The 17829-nt window shown below is 37.1% G+C and overlaps 1 protein-coding gene across 1 annotated transcript in view; it reads left to right on the top strand.

Moving 5' to 3' along the window:
- Positions 1 to 17829, top strand: part of LOC128666752 (oocyte zinc finger protein XlCOF6-like) — a 278882-nt gene that overhangs the window by 223911 nt on the left and 37142 nt on the right. The window contains exons 9-10 of the mRNA XM_053721519.1: positions 2709 to 2816; positions 2905 to 3012. Coding sequence (XP_053577494.1) covers positions 2709 to 2816; positions 2905 to 3012 — 216 coding nt within the window. The remainder of the gene's footprint in view (positions 1 to 2708; positions 2817 to 2904; positions 3013 to 17829) is intronic.

Genomic DNA, 17829 nt, shown 5'->3' with positions numbered 1-17829 from the left:
TATGTGTGTGATGTGTCTGAGGGATACAGGGTACAGGTGAGTGTATGTGTGTGATGTGTATGAGGGATACAGGGTACAGGTGAGTATATGTGTGTGTGATGTGTCTGAGGGGTACAGGTGAGTGTACGTGTGTGATGTGTCTGAGGGATACAGGGTACAGGTGAGTGTATGTGTGTGATGTGTCTGAGGGGTACAGGTGAGTGTATGTGTGTGATGTGTCTGAGGGATACAGGGTACAGGTGAGTATATGTGTGTGAGGTGTCTGAGGGATACAGGGTACAGGTGAGTGTAGGTGTGTGATGTGTATGAGGGATACAGGGTACAGGTGAGTATATGTGTGTGTGATGTGTCTGAGGGATACAGGGTACAGGTGAGTGTATGTGTGTGATGTGTCTGAGGGATACAGGGTACAGGTGAGTGTATGTGTGTGATGTGTATGAGGGACACAGGGTACAGGTGAGTGTATGTGTGTGATGTGACTGAGGGATACAGGGTACAAGTGAGTGTATGTGTGTGATGTGTCTGAGGGATACAGGGTACAGGTGAGTGTATGTGTGTGATGTGTCTGAGGGGTACAGGGTACAGATGATTGTATGTGTGTGATGTGTCTGAGGGATACAGGGTACAGGTGAGTGTATGTGTGTGATGTGTCTGAGGGATACAGGGTACAGGTGAGTGTATGTGTGTGATGTGTCTGAGGGATACAGGGTACAGGTGAGTGTATGTGTGTGACGTGTCTGAGGGATACAGGGTACAGGTGAGTGTATGTGTGTGATGTGTCTAAGGGATACAGGGTACAGGTGAGTGTATGTGTGTGATGTGTATGAGGGACACAGGGTACAGGTGAGTGTATGTGTGTGATGTGACTGAGGGATACAGGGTACAGATGAGTGTATGTGTGTGATGTGTCTGAGGGATACAGGGTACAGGTGAGTGTATGTGTGTGATGTGTCTGAGGGATACAGGGTACAGGTGAGTGTATGTGTGTGATGTGTCTGAGGGATACAGGGCACAGGTGAGTGTATGTGTATGATGTGTCTGAGGGATACAGGGTACAGGTGAGTGTGTGTGATGTGTCTAAGGGATACAGGGTACAGGTGAGTGTATATGTGTGATGTGTCTGAGGGATACAGGGTACAGGTGAGTGAATGTGTGTGATGTGTCTGAAGGATACAGGGTACAGGTGAGTATATGTGTGTGATGTGTATGAGGGATACAGGGTACAGGTGAGTGTATGTGTGTTATGTGTCTGAGGGATATAGGGTACAGGTGAGTGTATGTGTGTGCTGTGTCTGAGGGATACAGGGTACAGGTGAGTGTTTGTGTGATGTGTCTGAGGGATACAGGGTACAGGTGAGTGTATGTGTGTGATGTGTATGAGGGATACAGGGTACAGGTGAGTGTATGTGTGTGTGATGTGTATGAGGGATATAGGTTACAGGTGAGTGTATGTGTGTGATGTGTCTGAGGGATACAGGGTACAAGTGAGTGTATGTGTGTGATGTGTCTGAGGGATACAGGGTACAAGTGAGTGTATATGTGTGATGTGTCTGAGGGATACAGGGTACAGGTGATTGTATGTGTGTGATGTGTCTGAGGGATACAGGGTACAGGTGAGTGTATGTGTGTGATGTGTCTGAGGGATACAGGGCACAGGTGAGTGTACGTGTGTGATGTGTCTGAGGGATACAGGGTACAGGTGATTGTATGTGTGTGATGTGTCTGAGGGATACAGGGTACAGGTGAGTGTATGTGTGTGATGTGTCTGAGGGATACAGGGTACAGGTGAGTGTATGTGTGTGATGTGTCTGAGGGATACAGGGTACAGGTGAGTATACATGTGTGATGTGTCTGAGGGATACAGGGTACAGGTGAGTGTATGTGTGTGATGTGTCTGAGGGATACAGGGTACAGGTGAGTGTATGTGTGTGATGTGTCTGAGGGATACAGGGTACAGGTGAGTGTATGTGTGTGATGTGTCTGAGGGATACAGGGTACAGGTGAGTGTATGTGTGTGATGTGTCTGAGGGATACAGGGTACAGGTGAGTGTATGTGTGTGATGTGTCTGAGGGATACAAGGTACAGGTGAGTGTATGTGTGTGATGTGTCTGAGGGATACAGGGTACAGGTGAGTGTATGTGTGTGATGTTTCTGAGGGATACAGGGTACAGGTGAGTGTATGTGTGTGATGTTACTGAGGGATACAGGGTACAGGTGAGTGTATGTGTGTGATGTTACTGAGGGATACAGGGTACAGGTGAGTGTATGTGTGTGATGTGTCTGAGGGATACAGGGTACAGGTGAGTGTATGTGTGTGATGTGTCTGAGGGATACAGGGTACAGGTGAGTGTATGTGTGTGATGTGTCTGAGGAATACAGGGTACAGGTTAGTGTATGTGTATGAGGGATACAGGGTACAGGTGAGTACATGTGTGATGTGTCTGAGGGATACAAGGTACAAGTGAGTGTATGTGTGTGATGTGTCTGAGGGATACAGAGTACAGGTGAGTGTATGTGTGTGATGTGTCTGAGGGATACAGGGTACAGGTTAGTGTATGTGTGTGATGTGTATGAGGGATACAGGGTACATGTGTGATGTGTCTGAGGGACGCATGGCACAGGTGAGTGTACGTGTGTTATTTAAATATAATTTCCTTGTGCAGTGCTCAAAAGCTACAATTTAACCATATTTATATGCTCTACATAGGTGATTTTAAGACTGAAGTCACACTTAATGCTGAACAGACAAATAATATGGATGTCGATAGACAACTGGAAGCTTTGAAGCAGGAAATCATTGAAAATATCAGTACAGGTGAGTGCACTTGATTGACATTCACATATAATTTCTTTGTGCAGTGCTCAAAAACTACAATTTGACAATATTTATATGATCTATATAGGTGATGTTAAGAATGAAGTCACACTTATTGCTGAGCAAATAAATGATCTGTACGTAAATAGTCAACTGGAAGCTGTGAAGCAGGAAATCAGTGACAATATCAGTACAGGTGAGTGCACGAGTGTGATGTGTCTGAGGGGTACAGATCGCCTGTTCTACTAAGCACAGGAAGGTTTTTATTAAAGGGGAGGAATCCTTTTTTTTAAAGCCCCTATCTCCCCTCTCCATATAAAGCACATAGATGAAAATGGCCCTGTTATTGATAGGTGATTGTGATATAATATGTCTTGAATTTAAAGTTTAAATTAAATTAGTGCAAAAGACTGAAAATGGCTTCAGCACAAGGGTATGGAATGATTTAGCAATGGAAGGACTAAACTTGCTAACTTCCAGTGTGATATTCTTTTCCCTTTTTTGTTAGGGAGAAAAAAAAACTTGGTCCATATTCCTGGGTAATACTTAAAAGGTTTCCTCCTATTTGCCCAGTTCACATATCTTGCTGGACATCCCTTGGAGGGGGCAGTGCCAGAAGGTTAACTTTATATGGTAACTAGGGGAGTGAGCAGTTCTGTCCACACTCCTCAGGAGATGGGTTCTCACTGGTAAGTATTACCCACTAGGGGTAAGGGAGATTGTCTGCCACAGGATAAGAAATCTAAGGGTAAGTTTAGATCTTCTGGGTGTTTTTGTATCTTTCAGCAATCTAAGGCTTAGATTTTCCCTCTTCCCAGAGTTCTGGCTACACCAAATCCTCCTGGAAACCCAACTCTTCTTGGTCCAAATATAAACAGTCCATGAAGTCTATCCCAGCTTCCAAGACAGCATAAAGGCGCGGCCCACATACCAGACCAGTCAGGAGTCTTGGAATAAATCTGTTCAGGATCCCTGGGTATTGCAAATAATTTCCCAAATTTATTGAATAAGCTTTTCTTCTAGGCCACCTCATAGAAGATTTTTTTTCTGCCTTGAGATCCTTGAAAGGTTGATGCTTTCTTGGCTTTTGTAAGATAATTTGAATAAATGGGGGTGATTGCTTAAGTTCCAACTCCAGAATTAAACCAGGATTTTTATTCACTTCTCTTTATAGTACCAAAAAAAGATCAGTTTATATCTAGCATAGACTTAACAGATGACTATTTACATATCCGTATCACAGGGATCATGTCAAATTCCTGACATTTGCTTTTCTAGATAAGCATTATCAGTTTGTGGTCCTCCCTTTTGGTCTTGTTACAGCTTCCAGAGTGTTCACAAAAGGGCTGGTAGCTCTGTTGTCTGTAATTTGAGCTTCAGGAATTTCCATATTTTCTTACATGGATGACATTTGGATTAAGGCTCCCTCTTTTCATCTGGCTGTAGCTCACACTCAGATTATTCTTCAGTTGCTTCAGTGTCACGGTTGGAAAATAAATGTTCCATAAAGCTCATTGAAGGGACAGTCAACACTAGAATTTTTGTGGTTTTAAAAGATAGATAATCCCTTTATTACCCATTCCCCAGTTTTGCATAACCAACACAGCTATAATAATAATAATGCATGTTTTACCTCTGTAATTACCTTGTATCTAAGCCTCTGCAGACTGCCCCCTATTTTACATTCTTTTGACAGACTTGCATTTTAGCCAATCAGTGCTCACTCCTAGTTAACTTCACGTGCGTGAGCTCAATATATGAAACACAAAAACTAACAACCTCTAGAGGTGAAAAACTGTCAAAATGCATTCAGATTAGAGGTGGTCTAAAAAATTAGCATATGAACCTCCTAGGTTTAGCTTTCAACTAAGAATACCAAGAGAACAAAGCAAAATTAGTAATAAAAGTAAATTAGAATGTTTTTTTTAAAATTACATGCCCTATTTGAATCATGAAAAGTTTATTTTGGACTTGACTGTCCCTTTAACTTCTCAGACTGTGTCTCTCTTTTGGGGTTCATAATCAATTCCGTATGCATTTGTCTCTGACAGATCACGGCAGACTGAAGCTGCAACAGGACTGTGCCCTTCTACAGCTTACTGCTCTCCCTTCCGTTCCTCGATGCATGGAAATTTTGGGTCTCATGGTGGCTGCCTCAGATACAGTTTAATTTGCCAGATTTCATCTTCGGGCCCTCCAATTGCAGATTCTGAATCAATGTAATGGGGACCACAAGGATTCTGTTAGATATTGCACAAAACAGTCCCTGACTTTGTAGAGATTTACCAGTCCTCTGCTGAGGGAACCTCCTTTCCTCAGCCAATTTGGATAGTAATCTCTACAGATGTCAGCCTGCTTGTCTTTAGTGATAGTTTCTTATTTTCTTCTTTACCATGGGTGGCATAAGAGCAGGGGTGCCCACACTTTTTTGTGTTGTGATCTACTTTTCAAATGACCAGCTCAATGAGATCTACCCAATAAAAATGGGCCGGCTCCTAAGCTTACATTTCTGCCTTTTCAAGTGATGCACTAGCTCATATTCTTTTTTGAAGATGGTGATATTTCTTTGGGCACCCCATTTGTGTTTCATGGGTAAGTAATCTTAATGGTATCATTTTAGCAGAAGTGTGTCTTCAATTTAAGCTCTAGCTGCATAAGAACCTTTTACAATTTCTTCCTAAGGCTGTTTCAAACTTTCATTCTTTAAAGAAAAACAAAAACATTGTTCTGCCTTTTTGCTTTTACAAGAATATGGTAGATGGAAAACTTAAGTATGTATTGGAACTACATAGTTTAGTAAACACCAAGCCATTGCTTGCTCACTTTGCTGGTAGAGAGTGTAAAAATGTTTTGCCTTTTTGGAGGATGTTCACTGTTGGTGGTTATCTGTTGGCTGTAGTTTACAGATTTTTGGTGTGTGTTTAACACACACCAAAGCAGCGCAATGATCTGAAAATAACCGATAGAATACTCTATATTATAAATAAATAGCAATATCTGACAAATATATGTATATATAGTTGTGCAAAATCATAAAGCAACAACACAAAGTCAAAAAGTTGTTTTAGATATAAAGACAGTTCTTGATACTTATTCCAAAAATATATTGATAAATGAAATGAAGCAAAGGATCCAGCAGCTCCTCTGGAACAGGTGATTCCACAGACCTTGGTTGCAAACACGTTTTTCTCTAAAAATAGAGAAGAGAAGAGCGCAGACTCAAATGCAGAGTAACATCAATTTAATAATACACACGACAAATGGCCACTTACAAAATAAAAATATAAAATCAGCATATATATGAAATAAAACCATAGACTTATCGTCTCATGCCAGCATTCATCTGTGTTGATGAGATGTCAGAGTAAGCTTGTCCCTTTGTATCCTCCTTAGTATTGCCAGATTCAGGTATGTCAGAGTGGGTTCTTGAGGAATTACCTCCAAGCAAAGTTCATACAGCCGCAATCATAAAGCCAATTGTGGACCAAAGTTCTGAATCAATATTAAAGGAGGTGACAAGTGAAATGGCAAGCTAAGTGTGCGTTATAACTGAGAGTACAAAACGTTCCTCGGCTCTTTTAACCTCCAAGCTCGTAGCTGCAGACTTAGAGCTGGGGCGGCTTCACAGGAACGATTAGCTCAAAGGGTGGGCGGGCAGTGGGCGGTTCTCTACGCGTTTCGTCACGTCTCGGCGTGACTTTCTCAAGAGTGCTATGTGAGGGGGGCGGGGAGGCTCTTATGAAGAGGAGTGTGACTGCACACACCCTCTTTTTTAACCAATCATATACGGTAGAACACGATAATATTTGGTAAAAGAAAACTGCATAGTGTTATAACGAACAAGAATTGATTAATATACAATATCACAATAATACATTCCTAATACATTATCATATCGACTAATATAAAAAACAAACATATACATGGTACCAAACGATAAAAACATCACAAATTATAAGTTCATACCGAAGTACTAAAAATAACTGAACAATCAGGTGCTAAAAAGCTATATAAATATATATATAAGACAAAGTGAATTACGCATCCACACATAATAAATGCATCTAATATATATATATATGTATATCAAAGATAAAAACACACAATTGATATTAAAAAATAGTGTATGAATATATTAAAATGATATGTTATAAAAAAGCCTGCAAGTCAATTTCTATATTAAGTCCATTAGGCTCCAAACAATTGAGACTTTTAATCCAATACGTTTCCTGTTGTCTGAGTTTTAAAAGCCTATTAGTATCCCATGCATTAGGTTTTATCCACTCTATAATTTTAACTGAGAGATCTTGGGGATTTTGATTATGGTGGGTTTTGAAATGGCGAGACACACTATGATTATCAAAGCCAGATATGATATTATTTACATGTTCTCTAATCCTATACTTTATTTTCCTTTTCGTGCGCCCTACATAGATATGGCCACATTTGCAGACTAATTGATAAACCACATATGTAGTGTGACATGTGTATCTGTCTTTACAAGCATACTGTTTACTGTGGTTGTAGTTGGAAAAATGGGTGCTGTCTTGATCTATTAAGGGGCACAAGACACAATCAATCTTTTTGCATGGATATAGACCATTTTTCCCCCCACACCATTTGTTAAGAGAAATGGAATGTTTTTTATTATTTCTTAATTTTGTGGGAGCAATATAGTTTTTGATGTCTTTACTTTTCTTAAAAATAACCTGTGGTTTATCTTCCAAAATATGATTAAGAACGGGGTCTAATTTTAATACATTCCAATGTTTTCTCAAAATATTCTTTATTTTGAAATGCTGATTATTGTATTGTGTTACAAATTTAGGTTGATTACTTTTAATTGTATTTTTGTATTTGGGTACACTGGTCTTATTCAAAAGAGAATTTCTATCCATCATATCTACTTTCGCTTTACTTTCCTTAAGAAGGTCCATACTGTAACCCTTTTCTCTGAATTTATCTATTAGGATGTCTGATTCTTTATGATAATCTTCTGAAGTGGTGCAATTGCGTCTTATTCTTTGGAATTGACCCAAAGGAATATTATTTTTCCACTGTCTCAAATGGCTACTTTTAATGTTTAGTAGACTATTTCTCTCAGTAGGTTTCCGGTAGTTTCTAACAGCTACTTTTTTAGTGGATGCATCGTGATAGAGAATAAGATCCAGAAAAGAAAGAGAGACAGGTGATTGTTCCAATGTGAAATTGAGATTATATGTGTTGGTATTTATATAATTTAAAAAATCATCTATCCTATTTTGAGGACCTTGCCAGATGATGATAATATCATCTATATACCGATGATATTTGGCAATGTCATCTTTAAATGGATTATTATTCCAAATAAGATGATCCTCAAAATGAGATACATATAAATTGGCATAGGATGGGGCGAAGGTTGTCCCCATCGCTGTGCCTTGATGTTGACGATAGTAGATGCCCTCAAATAAAAAATAATTATGATTTAAAATAAATGATATTCCTTCCAATAAAAATTCTATCTGTTTTTCTGCAAATTTATTCTTTCCCAACACATCTTTAATCGCTGCCAACCCTTTAGTATGGGGTATGCTTGTATAAAGGGAGGATATATCACACGTGATCCATATGTAATTATCGACCCAAGGGGTGTCTTCATATTTATTTATCACGTCAATGGTGTCTCTGAGATAGGCTCTGGTGGATTTGACTATAGGTTGTAAATAGTTGTCAATAAATTTGGATAGATTATCACACCGAGAGCCTATCCCAGAGACTATAGGTCTACCAGGGGGATTCAGTGAATCCTTATGGATTTTTGGCAGATGGTAAAAGCATGCAATTTTAGGTGCAACTTCATATAAGTAATTATATTCATTAGTGTTTAAAATTCCCTCTAATTTTGCCAAGGATAAGAATTCAAACAATTCTTTTTTGTATTTTTCCGTTGGGTTAAAGGTTAACTTCTGATAAGTTTTAGAATCAGAGAGTAGGGTGTTAGCCTCTTTTAGGTAGTCGCACCTATTTTGTACGACAATGCCTCCCCCTTTGTCCGCCGCCCTAAAGACGACGTCTGTGCATTTACTAAGATTATTTAAGGCCGCTCTTTCTGCCTTTGTTAAATTATCTCTTATATTTGAAACATATGGTACTGATTTGTGTGAAAGCGATTCTAAATCTTTACAAACTAGTTTGTTGAATATTTTGATATACTCAGATTGTGTGTGTTGGGGATAAAAAATCGATTTTCTTTTCAAATCACAGTGTTTTATGGGAAAATCTTCATCATCTTCATACATAGAAAAGTCTGCCCAGTCTGAGTTATCACTTAAAATGTCATTACTTTGGATATTAGTATTATTATCTAAGCTCATTATGGTATCCAATATCTGTAAATCATTCTGGTCTAATGTAGATCCAGATGAATATGCATCAGTATCTATTTGTTTGTGAAAATACCTTTTTAATGTGAGATTCCTAATGAATCTCTGGACATCTATATATAAATCAAACTGGTTAGGACTATTTGAGGGTGCAAAATTCATGCCTTTAGCTAGCAGATTCAATTCAGACTCATCGAACTTTTTATCAGATAAATTGAATATCATTTTAGCCCCTTGTTCTAGTTCCATACTTCTTTGTTTCTTTTTTCTCTGTTTGTGTCCCCCTCTGCTCCCTCTATATTTTCCTCTTCGTATGGTCTCTTTGGGTTTCTCTGATTTAGGGGTGGAGGGATAGACAATAATGGTACTATCTCTCCCCCTCCCTCCTGTTGTCTCCAAGGAGGAATTCCTAAAAAAGATTGATTATTCGTAGATGGGGGATGGTTGAAGTTCTGTTGAACTTTATTGTGGTTATTACTATAATGTGGACGATTATGGAAAGTATTTCTGGGGGAAGGATTACTTTTATAGTGGGGACTATTCCATCTAGGTTTGGCCCCTTGTTTGTGCCAATGAGGGGATTGTGGCTGTGTATCTAATGCAATGTACCTGTTTTCTGACTGAAAGTTTTGGTAGGAATTGTTTGTTGAGCCAGTCCTCATGTGTTGTTTTTCTTTATAAGTATTTCTCTCTTGTGGGTAACTGTTATAATTATGACCTTGTATGTGGTTTCTATCACTGTTATTTGTTCCATTCACTGTTTTATTATAAACTGGACCTATGTTTTTATTTTTATTAGTATAATGTACTGGAGGTTTGATACCTGTAAGATCAGAATTGGGGGTAGGTTCATCCCCTGGGGCTTGTCTTTTGTTTGGGCCCTGATAAGTTCCTATATTCTTTTTGTATGAATAGACCTTATCAGTCCTGAAGTCTTCTAGATCCCTTTGTAATTTTTTGGCCTTAGATGTCTCTAATTCCTTTGAAAAAGTGTCAACTCTATTTTGGATATTGGTGTTCATGTCTTGCCATTTCTGTATATGTTCATACGGTTTAATTTTAATTACTAAATTGTCTATATCAATTTTTAGTTTTTCAAGCTTAGATTCCCTATATTTAATAAGGAGTTTGATAAGTGCTATAGAACAGTTGTGTAAAATCTGTTCCCACTCCGTCTGGTACTCAACTTCGTCTAAATTAAATGCCGGGAACTTGAAAATTCTGAGGCCTCTGGGTATTACATTGTGTAGGATGTAATTGTCTAACAAGACTAAGTCTTGCCACTCCTTGGCATCTTTTAATAAAACTTTTTCTAATTCTCTGAAGATATGTATAGGGTCTTCAGTAGTTACAATTGTGTCAGAACTAGTAAGTAAATTATGTGCACGTTGGCGTTTGGATCTATTTTCACTGATACCAAAGGTAGTGAATGAAGGGGCAGTATTTTCCATTGTACAGAACAATAATAAACCGTGACTGCTATATCTAGCAATTAAATATAATATAAGTTTACAGATAATGCAGCTACTTGATTAGGATGAAATAAAAATAGAATACAGATTTTTGGTGTGTGTTTAACACACACCAAAGCAGCGCAATGATCTGAAAATAACCGATAGAATACTCTATATTATAAATAAATAGCAATATCTGACAAATATATGTATATATAGTTGTGCAAAATCATAAAGCAACAACACAAAGTCAAAAAGTTGTTTTAGATATAAAGACAGTTCTTGATACTTATTCCAAAAATATATTGATAAATGAAATGAAGCAAAGGATCCAGCAGCTCCTCTGGAACAGGTGATTCCACAGACCTTGGTTGCAAACACGTTTTTCTCTAAAAATAGAGAAGAGAAGAGCGCAGACTCAAATGCAGAGTAACATCAATTTAATAATACACACGACAAATGGCCACTTACAAAATAAAAATATAAAATCAGCATATATATGAAATAAAACCATAGACTTATCGTCTCATGCCAGCATTCATCTGTGTTGATGAGATGTCAGAGTAAGCTTGTCCCTTTGTATCCTCCTTAGTATTGCCAGATTCAGGTATGTCAGAGTGGGTTCTTGAGGAATTACCTCCAAGCAAAGTTCATACAGCCGCAATCATAAAGCCAATTGTGGACCAAAGTTCTGAATCAATATTAAAGGAGGTGACAAGTGAAATGGCAAGCTAAGTGTGCGTTATAACTGAGAGTACAAAACGTTCCTCGGCTCTTTTAACCTCCAAGCTCGTAGCTGCAGACTTAGAGCTGGGGCGGCTTCACAGGAACGATTAGCTCAAAGGGTGGGCGGGCAGTGGGCGGTTCTCTACGCGTTTCGTCACGTCTCGGCGTGACTTTCTCAAGAGTGCTATGTGAGGGGGGCGGGGAGGCTCTTATGAAGAGGAGTGTGACTGCACACACCCTCTTTTTTAACCAATCATATACGGTAGAACACGATAATATTTGGTAAAAGAAAACTGCATAGTGTTATAACGAACAAGAATTGATTAATATACAATATCACAATAATACATTCCTAATACATTATCATATCGACTAATATAAAAAACAAACATATACATGGTACCAAACGATAAAAACATCACAAATTATAAGTTCATACCGAAGTACTAAAAATAACTGAACAATCAGGTGCTAAAAAGCTATATAAATATATATATAAGACAAAGTGAATTACGCATCCACACATAATAAATGCATCTAATATATATATATGTATATCAAAGATAAAAACACACAATTGATATTAAAAAATAGTGTATGAATATATTAAAATGATATGTTATAAAAAAGCCTGCAAGTCAATTTCTATATTAAGTCCATTAGGCTCCAAACAATTGAGACTTTTAATCCAATACGTTTCCTGTTGTCTGAGTTTTAAAAGCCTATTAGTATCCCATGCATTAGGTTTTATCCACTCTATAATTTTAACTGAGAGATCTTGGGGATTTTGATTATGGTGGGTTTTGAAATGGCGAGACACACTATGATTATCAAAGCCAGATATGATATTATTTACATGTTCTCTAATCCTATACTTTATTTTCCTTTTCGTGCGCCCTACATAGATATGGCCACATTTGCAGACTAATTGATAAACCACATATGTAGTGTGACATGTGTATCTGTCTTTACAAGCATACTGTTTACTGTGGTTGTAGTTGGAAAAATGGGTGCTGTCTTGATCTATTAAGGGGCACAAGACACAATCAATCTTTTTGCATGGATATAGACCATTTTTCCCCCCACACCATTTGTTAAGAGAAATGGAATGTTTTTTATTATTTCTTAATTTTGTGGGAGCAATATAGTTTTTGATGTCTTTACTTTTCTTAAAAATAACCTGTGGTTTATCTTCCAAAATATGATTAAGAACGGGGTCTAATTTTAATACATTCCAATGTTTTCTCAAAATATTCTTTATTTTGAAATGCTGATTATTGTATTGTGTTACAAATTTAGGTTGATTACTTTTAATTGTATTTTTGTATTTGGGTACACTGGTCTTATTCAAAAGAGAATTTCTATCCATCATATCTACTTTCGCTTTACTTTCCTTAAGAAGGTCCATACTGTAACCCTTTTCTCTGAATTTATCTATTAGGATGTCTGATTCTTTATGATAATCTTCTGAAGTGGTGCAATTGCGTCTTATTCTTTGGAATTGACCCAAAGGAATATTATTTTTCCACTGTCTCAAATGGCTACTTTTAATGTTTAGTAGACTATTTCTCTCAGTAGGTTTCCGGTAGTTTCTAACAGCTACTTTTTTAGTGGATGCATCGTGATAGAGAATAAGATCCAGAAAAGAAAGAGAGACAGGTGATTGTTCCAATGTGAAATTGAGATTATATGTGTTGGTATTTATATAATTTAAAAAATCATCTATCCTATTTTGAGGACCTTGCCAGATGATGATAATATCATCTATATACCGATGATATTTGGCAATGTCATCTTTAAATGGATTATTATTCCAAATAAGATGATCCTCAAAATGAGATACATATAAATTGGCATAGGATGGGGCGAAGGTTGTCCCCATCGCTGTGCCTTGATGTTGACGATAGTAGATGCCCTCAAATAAAAAATAATTATGATTTAAAATAAATGATATTCCTTCCAATAAAAATTCTATCTGTTTTTCTGCAAATTTATTCTTTCCCAACACATCTTTAATCGCTGCCAACCCTTTAGTATGGGGTATGCTTGTATAAAGGGAGGATATATCACACGTGATCCATATGTAATTATCGACCCAAGGGGTGTCTTCATATTTATTTATCACGTCAATGGTGTCTCTGAGATAGGCTCTGGTGGATTTGACTATAGGTTGTAAATAGTTGTCAATAAATTTGGATAGATTATCACACAGAGAGCCTATCCCAGAGACTATAGGTCTACCAGGGGGATTCAGTGAATCCTTATGGATTTTTGGCAGATGGTAAAAGCATGCAATTTTAGGTGCAACTTCATATAAGTAATTATATTCATTAGTGTTTAAAATTCCCTCTAATTTTGCCAAGGATAAGAATTCAAACAATTCTTTTTTGTATTTTTCCGTTGGGTTAAAGGTTAACTTCTGATAAGTTTTAGAATCAGAGAGTAGGGTGTTAGCCTCTTTTAGGTAGTCGCACCTATTTTGTACGACAATGCCTCCCCCTTTGTCCGCCGCCCTAAAGACGACGTCTGTGCATTTACTAAGATTATTTAAGGCCGCTCTTTCTGCCTTTGTTAAATTATCTCTTATATTTGAAACATATGGTACTGATTTGTGTGAAAGCGATTCTAAATCTTTACAAACTAGTTTGTTGAATATTTTGATATACTCAGATTGTGTGTGTTGGGGATAAAAAATCGATTTTCTTTTCAAATCACAGTGTTTTATGGGAAAATCTTCATCATCTTCATACATAGAAAAGTCTGCCCAGTCTGAGTTATCACTTAAAATGTCATTACTTTGGATATTAGTATTATTATCTAAGCTCATTATGGTATCCAATATCTGTAAATCATTCTGGTCTAATGTAGATCCAGATGAATATGCATCAGTATCTATTTGTTTGTGAAAATACCTTTTTAATGTGAGATTCCTAATGAATCTCTGGACATCTATATATAAATCAAACTGGTTAGGACTATTTGAGGGTGCAAAATTCATGCCTTTAGCTAGCAGATTCAATTCAGACTCATCGAACTTTTTATCAGATAAATTGAATATCATTTTAGCCCCTTGTTCTAGTTCCATACTTCTTTGTTTCTTTTTTCTCTGTTTGTGTCCCCCTCTGCTCCCTCTATATTTTCCTCTTCGTATGGTCTCTTTGGGTTTCTCTGATTTAGGGGTGGAGGGATAGACAATAATGGTACTATCTCTCCCCCTCCCTCCTGTTGTCTCCAAGGAGGAATCCCTAAAAAAGATTGATTATTCGTAGATGGGGGATGGTTGAAGTTCTGTTGAACTTTATTGTGGTTATTACTATAATGTGGACGATTATGGAAAGTATTTCTGGGGGAAGGATTACTTTTATAGTGGGGACTATTCCATCTAGGTTTGGCCCCTTGTTTGTGCCAATGAGGGGATTGTGGCTGTGTATCTAATGCAATGTACCTGTTTTCTGACTGAAAGTTTTGGTAGGAATTGTTTGTTGAGCCAGTCCTCATGTGTTGTTTTTCTTTATAAGTATTTCTCTCTTGTGGGTAACTGTTATAATTATGACCTTGTATGTGGTTTCTATCACTGTTATTTGTTCCATTCACTGTTTTATTATAAACTGGACCTATGTTTTTATTTTTATTAGTATAATGTACTGGAGGTTTGATACCTGTAAGATCAGAATTGGGGGTAGGTTCATCCCCTGGGGCTTGTCTTTTGTTTGGGCCCTGATAAGTTCCTATATTCTTTTTGTATGAATAGACCTTATCAGTCCTGAAGTCTTCTAGATCCCTTTGTAATTTTTTGGCCTTAGATGTCTCTAATTCCTTTGAAAAAGTGTCAACTCTATTTTGGATATTGGTGTTCATGTCTTGCCATTTCTGTATATGTTCATACGGTTTAATTTTAATTACTAAATTGTCTATATCAATTTTTAGTTTTTCAAGCTTAGATTCCCTATATTTAATAAGGAGTTTGATAAGTGCTATAGAACAGTTGTGTAAAATCTGTTCCCACTCCGTCTGGTACTCAACTTCGTCTAAATTAAATGCCGGGAACTTGAAAATTCTGAGGCCTCTGGGTATTACATTGTGTAGGATGTAATTGTCTAACAAGACTAAGTCTTGCCACTCCTTGGCATCTTTTAATAAAACTTTTTCTAATTCTCTGAAGATATGTATAGGGTCTTCAGTAGTTACAATTGTGTCAGAACTAGTAAGTAAATGATGTGCACGTTGGCGTTTGGATCTATTTTCACTGATACCAAAGGTAGTGAATGAAGGGGCAGTATTTTCCATTGTACAGAACAATAATAAACCGTGACTGCTATATCTAGCAATTAAATATAATATAAGTTTACAGATAATGCAGCTACTTGATTAGGATGAAATAAAAATAGAATACAGATTTTTGGTGTGTGTTTAACACACACCAAAGCAGCGCAATGATCTGAAAATAACCGATAGAATACTCTATATTATAAATAAATAGCAATATCTGACAAATATATGTATATATAGTTGTGCAAAATCATAAAGCAACAACACAAAGTCAAAAAGTTGTTTTAGATATAAAGACAGTTCTTGATACTTATTCCAAAAATATATTGATAAATGAAATGAAGCAAAGGATCCAGCAGCTCCTCTGGAACAGGTGATTCCACAGACCTTGGTTGCAAACACGTTTTTCTCTAAAAATAGAGAAGAGAAGAGCGCAGACTCAAATGCAGAGTAACATCAATTTAATAATACACACGACAAATGGCCACTTACAAAATAAAAATATAAAATCAGCATATATATGAAATAAAACCATAGACTTATCGTCTCATGCCAGCATTCATCTGTGTTGATGAGATGTCAGAGTAAGCTTGTCCCTTTGTATCCTCCTTAGTATTGCCAGATTCAGGTATGTCAGAGTGGGTTCTTGAGGAATTACCTCCAAGCAAAGTTCATACAGCCGCAATCATAAAGCCAATTGTGGACCAAAGTTCTGAATCAATATTAAAGGAGGTGACAAGTGAAATGGCAAGCTAAGTGTGCGTTATAACTGAGAGTACAAAACGTTCCTCGGCTCTTTTAACCTCCAAGCTCGTAGCTGCAGACTTAGAGCTGGGGCGGCTTCACAGGAACGATTAGCTCAAAGGGTGGGCGGGCAGTGGGCGGTTCTCTACGCGTTTCGTCACGTCTCGGCGTGACTTTCTCAAGAGTGCTATGTGAGGGGGGCGGGGAGGCTCTTGTGAAGAGGAGTGTGACTGCACACACCCTCTTTTTTAACCAATCATATACGGTAGAACACGATAATATTTGGTAAAAGAAAACTGCATAGTGTTATAACGAACAAGAATTGATTAATATACAATATCACAATAATACATTCCTAATACATTATCATATCGACTAATATAAAAAACAAACATATACATGGTACCAAACGATAAAAACATCACAAATTATAAGTTCATACCGAAGTACTAAAAATAACTGAACAATCAGGTGCTAAAAAGCTATATAAATATATATATAAGACAAAGTGAATTACGCATCCACACATAATAAATGCATCTAATATATATATATGTATATCAAAGATAAAAACACACAATTGATATTAAAAAATAGTGTATGAATATATTAAAATGATATGTTATAAAAAAGCCTGCAAGTCAATTTCTATATTAAGTCCATTAGGCTCCAAACAATTGAGACTTTTAATCCAATACGTTTCCTGTTGTCTGAGTTTTAAAAGCCTATTAGTATCCCATGCATTAGGTTTTATCCACTCTATAATTTTAACTGAGAGATCTTGGGGATTTTGATTATGGTGGGTTTTGAAATGGCGAGACACACTATGATTATCAAAGCCAGATATGATATTATTTACATGTTCTCTAATCCTATACTTTATTTTCCTTTTCGTGCGCCCTACATAGATATGGCCACATTTGCAGACTAATTGATAAACCACATATGTAGTGTGACATGTGTATCTGTCTTTACAAGCATACTGTTTACTGTGGTTGTAGTTGGAAAAATGGGTGCTGTCTTGATCTATTAAGGGGCACAAGACACAATCAATCTTTTTGCATGGATATAGACCATTTTTCCCCCCACACCATTTGTTAAGAGAAACACTAATGAATATAATTACTTATATGAAGTTGCACCTAAAATTGCATGCTTTTACCATCTGCCAAAAATCCATAAGGATTCACTGAATCCCCCTGGTAGACCTATAGTCTCTGGGATAGGCTCTCTGTGTGATAATCTATCCAAATTTATTGACAACTATTTACAACCTATAGTCAAATCCACCAGAGCCTATCTCAGAGACACCATTGACGTGATAAATAAATATGAAGACACCCCTTGGGTCGATAATTACATATGGATCACGTGTGATATATCCTCCCTTTATACAAGCATACCCCATACTAAAGGGTTGGCAGCGATTAAAGATGTGTTGGGAAAGAATAAATT

This window comes from Bombina bombina, chromosome 7, assembly GCF_027579735.1.
Source record: "Bombina bombina isolate aBomBom1 chromosome 7, aBomBom1.pri, whole genome shotgun sequence".
In the NCBI taxonomy this organism is placed as follows: domain Eukaryota; kingdom Metazoa; phylum Chordata; class Amphibia; order Anura; family Bombinatoridae; genus Bombina; species Bombina bombina.
The sequence above is the reverse complement of the archived record's forward strand: the minus strand, read 5'-3'. Positions and strand labels throughout refer to the sequence as shown.